We start from the raw sequence: 11,347 nt of genomic DNA on the forward strand, positions 1-11,347 counted from the left end.
GAATTTGAGTAATACAATTCTTTCTTTGGATTGTTGAGCTATTACTCTTCTCATGTTTTAATGGCAGAAAGCACTTTATTGGCGCTTTCATTAAGCCATCTACACAAATAGTGAATGATACTTGTCTCTGTCAAATATATTCAAGAGCTTCAAAGTTGCTAATCAAATTGAATGATGTTGTTTGCAAGAAACAAAAAGCAAATAGATTTGTCAAATCTATCGATGTACAAAGAAAAAGATATACCAAGTATAAGTATGAGCCAGATCAAATTAAATTTAGGTAAGATTTATATATGGTATCTATTTGAAATATAGGCTTCAAATCTTATTCAAATGACTTATAGTTGAAAATTCTAGTGTGTGTGCAACTTGTGACACTAAAATTTTAGTGGAACTCTAAGTTTTCTATTAAAATATTATTTTTTATATTTCTATTCTAGTAAAGCTCTTTGTGATTTTTTATTCTATATAAGGATGGGTTAGTCGAAAATATATCCAAAATACTAATTTGTGAGATTATAATTGTAATTTCTTTGGCAATAATTCAAATTTGTGGTTACAATTTTTTATTTTGATTATCATGGAGAATAGTGGAGAATATCAATCAGTCAAAAGTCAAAAAGGTTTAGTCATTAAATCTAGATTTCAATGAGTTTCACTAACTCGAAAATACAAGTACTAAATTTGACGAGACTTATCTCTATAGATATCACATGAAGAGATAAGGATAGCGTAGGAATGGCATGAAAAAGTCTTAAAACTTTCCAATCAATTTGAATTGATATTTGACTAGACAGAATTTTCTATTAATCTAGAACACTTTCATGTTTGGAAAGTAGGCTCCAATTTGAAACATCGAACTAAAAGAACCTTAATTTTAGTTTTTTTTTTCTCTCTTAGTTGGCCACACCTAAAAAATACTAAACCCCCAATTATAGTTACTTAGATATAGACTACATCTATATTTGTTTATTTAGCTTGATCACTTTTATCTCAAGGTTGTATTGTATTTTTAATAATAAAAAATTTATATCAATGATTAAATGATTTGTCCTACATAAAATAACTCGTGACCTTGTCAATACTTTTTAAGAGGATACTGCTAACTCTTTATTTGAGCTATGGTTCACTACCTGTTAATGAAGTTATATGATGTTTAAATTACATAAAAGGACTAACATTTTATCGTGGTAGATGATGTCGATGCTACCAAACTTGATACTCTTTTTACTCGGGGGTGGAGTGGGGGTTATTTTTGCTGTCAACATAGCAAATACAGTTGACCGTTAAAGTTAATTGTCTCTAATTTTTTTCAGTTAAAGTCACCCTGTGTCACAATCATGGCAAGACATGTGGCAAAAAAATTAATAAAAAATAAAAATCAATAAGATTTATAAAAATTATTAAACTTTAATAAAAATATTAAAACTTAGAAAAAAATATAAAATGTTGTAAAATTTATAAAAAATTATAAAATGCATCAAAAAAAGAACTTTAATTATTAATTTTAATCGTTGACCATTAAAGTTAATGATGTCTAGTTTTTTTCCAGTTAAAGTCATCATGTGTCACAACACAACGTGGCATGTGGCGAAAAATGATCAAAAATAAATTAATAAAATTATAGAAAAATTATAAAATACTTCTCTTGATATGATAATTTTATAATTTTTATGAATTTTATATTTCTTTACATTTATTATAATTTTCTTATGACTTTATAAAATTTACAATTTTTATATTTTTCTAATTTTAATAAAATTTTAATATTTTAAATTTACATTTTTATAACTTTTATTGATTTTATTTTTATCATTTTTTGCCACATGTTATGTTGTGATTATGACACGTGGTGACTTTAACTAAAAAAATTAGGAGCGGTTAGCTTTAACGGTTGACTATTATTAACGGTCAAAGGGTCTTTTTGATGCATTTTGGTAATTGAGTGCAAAAAAGACATGAGCTTATTTTTTTTAAAGATTGAGAGCTTTTTTTATATGCATTTTGGCAAATTACCCGTTAAGTGAAAAAAAAGAGTAGGGGCTTAATTGCTTTTTTTTAAAAAAAATTTAAGGGCCTTTTTTTATGCATTTTAACAGTTTAAATACCAAATTTAGTGCAAAAAAATGAGTTTAATTGTTTTTTTAAAAGTTTGAAAATATTATTATGCATTTTAAAAACTCAAATACCCAATTAAATAAAAAAACATAATTAAAAAAAATTAAATTTTTTTCACCTTTAAACTTTATTAAAATAAGCAACATTTATAAAATAATACAACTTAATTTCAAAGTTAGCGGTGTTTGGATTTGTTTGCTATGATTCACTTTTGTTTCTAATGCTTGCCTTAATGGTTCTTTAATTGTCCATTATTGTGTGCCTTTGCGATGCGATAAGGGTACCGCACGAGTGCGCGCGATGTCTTTAGTCTCCGTCTTCTTTTTCCCCGACACTCACATTGATAATGCTCGTTCCCATGACGACAAATAAACGTATTAGTATTTTGTTGATAAACACAAAAAAAAAGAAGCTGTCTAATCGGAATGAACGGCTGATGCAACTTCTTCAAATTAAACATTTAGTTATACTACGCAACCTTAGCAATCTCGCAACCTAACAATCGCGCGATCGAACATCAGACTTTCCAGAAGGCATATACCAAGACAGTAATGAGACAAAATCATATGGAGACATGTCAAGTGGGCCCTTTTTCACTTCACCAGAAAAAACAAAAGTGGGTTTTTGTTGTTTCTTTAATTTTCTCGAACGCTGTTGAGCGATCATCTCCGACTAGCTATGGTATTGACTGGTGGCGAAAATATCAAGCAACATTATTGCTTGATTTTGACCTTACTTAGGCGCTTAATTTTAAACGAAACGGTAACAAAGAGAGCCAGCATGTCGAACCAAAAAAAAAAAAAAAAGCTTGTCAGCAATGTGAACTGAAACAATGTTGAGTTGGGAGGCAAAAACACAGATTCAGCAACTCTGGGATTTGATATCGTTAGGGGATGATGTTTGCACAGCGGCTACCAAGGCTAAGTCGTTCAAGAAGGAAGTCTCCAATTTGGTATCGTTAGTTAATCAACCATAGCAAATGCTGAAAACCCTGCTTTGTTTGTTACTTCACCTCATACTTCCCTTTACTTGCGCCCACTTCATTGCATAGTCGCCGAGGTTAAGGTTGACTTTGAGCACGCCCTCTCCTTTGTCCACAAATGCAAGCGCGGAAACCTGTTGTGGAAACTCTTCACTACCTGCAGCAATGCAACCCAATTTGTGGAGCTCTTCAACTGTTTAAATGCTTCTATCAGCTAGATGGAATGGCTGCTTTCCATCTACATGCCCCAAAGTTGGTCGACGCCGACGTACGAGAAATCAGTTAAGGTTAAGGTGTGGTCTTGCATCGCCACCGTCAAAATGGAGCGTGCATTGGAAGATCGCGTCCGGGCGGTGAAACAACTGGCATCACTTGCTGAGCAAAACGATGAGTATAAGAACATTATTTATGAAGAAGACGGAGAACCGTCTTTACAAAGGCTTTTAAAAGAGAAAATATCTTTGGATGCTCAAATCATGGCTGTCAAAACACTTTGCCTTTTAGCTAACGAGAAGGACAGGAAAAGGGTTATTATGAAGGAAATGGTTTCTACAATCTTAAGTCATTTATCAAGAACATCAGCGATGTCTGATCAAATTCAAGCAGCCAATTTGGTTACCGGCATTGCTGAGCATAACCCAGAATTGAAGGAATACGCTTTAATCAGAGAGAATGTGATATGGCAGCTGGTTACATTGTTGTCACCTGCAGGTGATACTAAACCGAATCCGAAATTGAAACTTAGTTGTTCCAGGGCTTTATGGATGCTTGTTCAAGGGAGCATTTCAAATTGTAAGACATTGACGGAGACAAAAGGAATGCTATGCTTGGGTAAGTTGTTGATAACGGAAAAAGATGAATTACAATACAATTGCTTAATTATTATAAGAGAAATCACAGCCTGAATCAAATAATGAATTTAGACATTCCACCTTTAAGAGTTCTTCTTCGGCTGCAAAGGCAGTTGTCGATGAGCTATTGAGGGTAATCAAAGAATTCGACAAAATGAAACTGAGAATTCCGGCGATCAAGTCGGTTCATTGGCAAGGACTTTTTCAGCGAAAGAGTGCCAAGTAATTAGTCCACTGGTGGCCCGACTAGGCGATATGGACCGGGAAGTTGCAATGTAAGCTTCTATTGCTTTGCAAAAGTTTATCTGCCCAAATAATTACCTCTTTTGTGAGCATTCAAAGTCGATAATCGAATCGAACGGCGTACCATTGTTAATCAAGCTATTACTTAACGATGGTGATGAAAAGTTACAGTGCCATAGATTAACTCTCATCTGCTATCTTGCAAACCACAACAGCAATAGCAATGTATTGATAAAAGGAGGAGCATTGACAGCTCTTCAAACAACAGCTCCGACAGTCATGGCCCAACACCCTGAGTTAAAACAATTGGTGTCCCAGGCCAGATGCAAACTACAATCCAACAAAGCAGACAAGCACCAAGAATTAGAAAATTCGCGAGGCATTAAACGGTTTATTACAGAATAGGGTAAAGCAGTTGTCGATTTGGTACGAGGTTTGAAGTTAAAGTTAGAGAGCGAATGTGTTGGAGGGAGAGTAAATATCCAACTCCAGGGTTATTGGAAATCATATAAAAAGAAAAAATCAGGTGCAATACGTTCATTGAGGATGAGGAGAAGGTGGAGGCTTGTGAAAGCTAAAAGCGCGGAACTAGCATTAACTCTAAGATCAGTGATTGAGTATTCAGGGAAAAGGGTAATAATGAAGGAGATGGCATCAAAGCTTAGGGTGATGAAGAGAATTGTTAAATCAATGGAGAAAAGAAAGATTAGAAGAAAATTTGGTTTCATCATACATAAAATTTTTATATTTGTAATATCTATATGTTACTCGTTAACATAATCAACCCACTTTTTTTTTTTTACGATTTTTTTCTATTTTTTAATTGAGGTAGAGTTTAGTTTAGCCATAGTTATTAAGTATGATACAGTATATTTAGTTTATTTTTTATCCCACACTATAGTATCGTTATAATATTTAATTTTATCATCACTGTTATTTTTATACAATCATAATTAAACACATCACCCATCTAAATTAAGCTTGAAAAGAAAAAATAAACTTGAAAACAACAAAGAAAAATGTCAAAGGAATAAGTAAGACTGAGCATGGGCGTGGCCGCCCACCTGCCTCTAATCTTATCTAATACATTACCACTTGACTTTTACATCTGATTTTGAAATTAATTTTCTAATCTATTTTATTCATTTTAAATTTTATTAAATATATTTATATAATCATAAAATTATGAAATATAGTTTTAAAATTAGAAAAAAGGGATATGTTAGGGTAGACTTAAAATTACTCAATTTAACTCGAAATTTTTATGAAAAATGGCTTATATCAAAATTTAATTTATTTTAATTTTTAAATATCATTTTAGTTGGTTGGGTAGATTAGAATTTATCGATTTTTTTGTCATCCTTAAAAATAATGGATAATTTATTTTTTATAAAAATCAAGAATAAAGTTACACTTTAAAAATATTTATTTTTTTATGATTTTGGAAAAATATTTTTGAAAAAATCTACAATATATAAAATGTATCAATCTTTTCTTTAATTTACTTTTTCTTTTGTTTTAGAGGACTATTCCTATATGTAGTCATATTTAGTAGAACTATTTACTTATTATTATCTCCTTTTTAAGTCATAAGCTCATTTGAAGGATTAACATCTTGTCTTAATTTACACGTAAGTAAAATTTAATTTGACTCAAAAGATTGAAAAAATTTTAAATTTTAAATTAAACAAATTGAGTTATTCAAGTCAATTCGAATTTTTTTCGAATTTTAAGTTCAAATTGAGTTGAGTTTTCAAATTCTAATAAACTGAATATCAAATTATCTGTACGGGCCCAAATTTGCCCGGCCCGTCAGAAAACCCAACAGTAATGATAAAACCCAAAGAATTAAAAAGTCCAAAATTATTACAATCTATTTACAAAAACCCAAATCACATTTAACCCAATTCCTACAGGCCCAAAAGGCCCAATGGCCTAAAACAATTCAGAAACCTTAGGGTTTCTGAATCACCCTTGCGCCGTACACCCTCCATGTGCGCCCTTGGCATGCACACCGCCCAAAGTTCGACTTTGCCTTCGACCTTACACCAAAATAGCATGTTTTCACAGCCGTTGACCCCCCTAGGCCTGCAAAACAGAAGCAAAAAAAAGAGAGAAAGCAAAGAAGAAAGCAAAGCAAAACAATAACAAATAGTCATTGTATTCGGCTATAAAGAGGCTTCAGACAAACAATGTAATTTTTTACGATACATATCAATCAAAACAGAGAATTTTTTAGAGGAAAAGGTGATTTTTTTTTATAAGTTTATTCCAAATAACGCATACATATATACATACTTTAAATAAAAAGGGGATTTTTCTCACATTCTTCAAGTCGGAGAAGTTTGAACCGAAGAGTTCCCTTGTTTTTTTTTTCGGTTCTCTAGCGGTTTTTGGTCTTTTTAAACCTAGATTTGAGTTGGGGAAGGAAACCGGGTTGAAAAGGGGGCGATTTCGTGCCTCCGGCCACCATGTACGGTGGTCACCGGCGACAGACCAACGGTGGTCCGATCGCCGGAGAAGGAAACCCTAAAGAGAAACCCCTTCCCCTTTTTCCTTTTTTTTTTCAGAAACCATGAGAGAATGAATTTTTTTTTAAATTTTTTTCCTTTTATAGGCTGTTGAAACGGCGTCGTTTGGGGCTGAGTTCAATAGCTCCAAAACGGCGTCGTTTAGCGACCCAGACCCGAGATCCGATCCTAACCCGCCAAGGATCTGTGCATTTTTGGACTGGGGGTCTATTTGCGCCCCCAGTCCTTCCGCTTTTGAGGCCAGTTTCAATGTGGTCCCATTTCCCTTTCATTTCTTTTTTAATTTTACCCCTGAAACTTCTTTACTATTTCATTCGGCCGCTCTGATAAAACGACGCGTTTGGAGAACGAGTTTATTACCTATCTGGTCCTCCCATATTATTTGCGTTTTCAAATTGGTCATTCTCCCTTTTATTTTTCTTTCAAATTTGCCACAAATTTCTGTTTTAATTTCAAATTGGTCCACTTTCGTTCCTTTTGCTATTTTATTAACTAATTAAATATCATTGTTCTTAATTATATTTTATTCTCATGCTTGTTATTTGCTATTATTATTATTACTACTTTCATTCTTTTATTACTATTGTTGTTGTTATTTCTCACGTTGTATTATTTATATTATATTATTGTTAGCATTATTATTATTCCTTAGTTTATTATTATTTTATCATTATTTTCCATTATTGTTATTATCAATATACTATTATTATTCCTATTAATGTATTGTTATCATTCTCTACTTTTTATTATTATATTACTATTATTGCTATCATCATATTATTAAGCTAATTAATTTTATATTGATCCTGTCATATTATATATATATTTTTATTTTTTATTTTGCATTTATTTATATTATTATTACTATTATTATTGTCATTACTTTTGAGCATATCACGTATTTTTAAATTGTTATCAATTTTAAATATTTTATACGATAATTTCTTTTAAACTATCATATGTAACATTTATTTTGAAATTTTTATACGTATCTTTATATTTTAAATTAATATATATACATATATATTTTTACATTGTTACTCTTATTACTATTATTTTATCATTCATTTTATTTATACCTTCTAAAATAATTTCAAACTTTAAAATATTTATTATTATTATTATTACTATGTAATCATTCATTTATTTGCTACCCATTCTTTGCATACTTTTATAAATCAACTCACTTAGGTTTTCACTTATAATATTATTATTGTCATTCTTATTATATGGTTATTATCATTATTATTCTCACCATCCTTTTTTATTTGTTTTGCCCAACATTTTTTCACCTTTTTAATTAGTTCTTATCATTATCATTTGAGCTTCCTTTGGTGTTATTAAGTAATTTTGTTACTTATTGTTTTCATTGATTCTTTATTTATTTTATCAATTATTTTGTACTCATTATCGTCATTTATATCATTACATTTACTACATTTTTCGGTATGTATACTATTATAATTGCATTCTGCATAGCATAATAAAATCGTACCATAACCTTTATCCGATACATAAAAAAGGATTTTTTTAACATAAAGGAAAAATTCCGTTGTTTGGAAATTTCGAGAAAATCGTGCCTTACGTGCTGGGTTTCGATTTATTGTTTGACCGAACGACCAATATCCTTCTTAAAACTTCCATGCATAAATTTGGAAATTATGAGATGATTTTGATATCGAAGGTTTGAAATATTGTGTCCTACGTGTTGGATGTGATATTTTGTTTCTTCGAAACAAGAGAATCTTGATCGTTTCATATTATTGCATTTTTACTTAAGACTTTTTTTTTTAAAAAAAGGGGGGAAATATTCGGTTTTTTGGAATTTTTGAGAAATTGTGCCCTACGTGTTGGGTTTCGATTTATCGTTTGACCGAACGACCGAATATCTTTCTTAAAATTTCAATACATAAATTTGGAAATTATGAGATGATTTTGATATCGAAGGTTTGAAATGTTGTGTCCTATGTGCTGGATGTGATATTTTATTTCTTCGAAACAAGAGAATCTTAATATCCACTTCAAGTTACCCAAACATTCATAAAAAAGGGATCATATTTCAAAATTTATTTTAAATCTTTTCAATTTTCGACATTAAGACATTAATTATTCAATTAGGTACCAATTTTGGGCATTACGAGGGTGCTAATCCTTCCTCGTACGTAACCGAATCCCGAACCCGTTCTCTCAAATTTCGTGGACCAAAATCGTTGTTTTAGTAAATCAAAATGTTTTATTAAAGTGAGTAAATTTCTAGGTGATCCAATCACACCTAAACAAAAACGATTGGTGGCGACTCCCAATTTTTGTTTATCATTTTCAAAACTAAAGTCGACCTCGTTTTCAAAAATGGTTTCGACAATAATATTTTACATTTTTACCTCAAACCCTAAAAACCTTTTTAGTTTCTTCGAAAACTTTTACTCCTTCCCATTTTTCCCCAAATCTACACTAAATTCATTTTCCCCAAAATTTTACTACACCAATATATCACTTACAAGTTAATCTTTTGTCAAAAGATGAAAAATTAATGGGGAAATTGATAATTGATTGGATTAAAGAATTTGATGATTCTATAGCTACTGATTTTTCAATATTTAATGGTGTTAGGTGTCAACTTAAATGCTCCAAACCAATAGTGAAGCTGTTAGATGCTCACATGTACGTTTCGCATCAAACCAGTGTAAGAAACCTAGCTAATTTAGATATGAAAATTCGTTATGGTTTATATTGTTTGGATTGAACCCATAAGAGGGTGTTTTAGGGATGTTTAGGTGGCATATTAATTTTTATAAAATATTGGTTTTTAATTTAGGCTCGATTTAATGTCTTAAACAACGAGTTCCATCAGTGTGCTGCAATAGTGCAAAAAAATAAGGTGTGGGTCCTAACTTGTTAACCTGGATTTTTTAATATTTTTTAACTTGTTAACTTGTATGAAAAAATAAGCTTGTTGGTCGGGCTTAGTAATTTACTAAGTGAATGTGTTAAAGTGGCTAAATTAGGTACATTACTGGCCTTAACTAAATGGCATGTTTGCAAAATTGTTTGGTTGATCGAATAGCTAATTGTTTGGTACTAATATGAAAGGCTTGTTGCTGTAATGTGCGATTGATGTATTTATAGCATGTGTTATTTTGGAATAAGTATTGAATGCCTGAATCTTGTTGGGTAAAATGCCATAAAAAGTATTGAATGAAAACCTGTTATACATGTGTCACACCCCTATACCCGATCCAATCGTATGGACCCGGTATAAGACTATGACATTTGGTGTCAAAATAATTTTGGCTAGAAACTATTTAATTTAAACATTTATACATAGTATTTTAACTTATTTAACTAAAAAATTATTGATATAAACGTGTGGGGTCATTATTGGATGTTAGATTATGTTTGGAAATGATTTTAACACAGTTTCTACACAAAACAGGGGAAAAATATCGATAGCAAAACAAAAATGATACCAAAATCACATACTGTTTTGGCAATTTTGTATTTCAAAGCCTAGGTATCGATACCTATACCCTTGATATCTATACCTTGGGTAAATTTTGGCAAAAAACAATCTAAAACTTCACTAAAACCGCCTACAATATATATATTCCTCTCAACACTTATGACCAATTCAAAATATATTAAAATTACTTAAAACCACTCCAAATCAATCATAATCATCATATTAACAAACCACATTTGAAAACATATTTATAGGTTCAATAATTCACTCATATATAATCAAAATACTTCAAGTAAAACCAAAATAGATAGAGTTTCAAGAGTTTGTATTTTAGTCCCTAACACATGGGAACACATTTGGTCTACCTATGTACATGTCATTTTAATTCAAAATATGGTACTTACTCTTGAAGCTCTTGAGGATGTGATGAGATGAGAGATCTCCTAGCCCAACTTTATCTCTTCGAGTCTAACTATACCTACGCGTTAAAATAAACGCATTAAGCCGGTGAAGGCTTAGTAAGCACTACAAGAATAAATAGGTAAATGAATCATAACATAATATTTTAAACTTATTCAATTAATACATATTTACACACATACAAGTTTCTTCAACTATACCTTTAATAAATTTTAACTTACCTTTTGTAAGTTATCAAACTTAATCAACACATTGATGTTTCACTTTTATTCACAACTCATATTCTTAGCCCATAATAGGCTTTATAGAACACACCGGATATACATAACAAATACGGAGGTGCATTATTATGCATTATTGAAAAAAAAGCACTAAAGTGCTATACAGAAAGCACAAATGTGCTAAATGGAGAGCACTAATGTGCTAATAATTGGAGATCGCACTAAGGTCCCTTAATGGCATGCCACTGATATCCTAGTAGTTCTAATTTTGTCTACTTGGACGTAAAATTTGAATTTCATGCATTTAAATACTTTACATAAGTATTTTAGAAAAGATTTCACATTTCTCCATCATCTACAATTTAGTCCCAATTTCACAAATCACAAATATCACATCTTTTTCACACATATACTTTTGCCACAACATCATTACTTAATGCTCAAACAAATATACCATTTCATATTCTCCACCAATAATTTTCTTTACAAATTTCACAATTTCATAATCTAATTCCTTTTTA

The 11,347-nt window shown here is 30.9% G+C and overlaps 1 protein-coding gene across 1 annotated transcript; it reads left to right on the plus strand.

The window, feature by feature from the left end:
* Nucleotides 1-3,318: 3,318 nt before the first annotated feature.
* LOC108466221 (uncharacterized) lies at nt 3,319-4,177 on the plus strand. Its single transcript, XM_017766565.1, has 2 exons — nt 3,319-3,931; nt 3,990-4,177. The coding sequence occupies exons 1-2, from the start codon at nt 3,319-3,321 to the stop codon at nt 4,175-4,177; spliced, it is 801 nt and encodes a 266-aa protein (XP_017622054.1).
* The last annotated feature ends 7,170 nt before the right edge of the window (nt 4,178-11,347 follow it).

The sequence above is a fragment of the Gossypium arboreum genome, chromosome 2 (genome assembly GCF_025698485.1).
Source record: "Gossypium arboreum isolate Shixiya-1 chromosome 2, ASM2569848v2, whole genome shotgun sequence".
NCBI lineage: Eukaryota > Viridiplantae > Streptophyta > Magnoliopsida > Malvales > Malvaceae > Gossypium > Gossypium arboreum.

Excerpts from the sequence above, each read along its gene's own strand:
- LOC108466221 (XM_017766565.1), top strand. The coding sequence starts at position 3,319 with ATGGAATGGCTGCTTTCCATCTACATGCCCCAAAGTTGGTCGACGCCG. Across the intron at positions 3,932-3,989 it reads AAAAGGAATGCTATGCTTGG|AGAAATCACAGCCTGAATCA; the intron begins GTAAGTTGTTGA and ends AATTATTATAAG.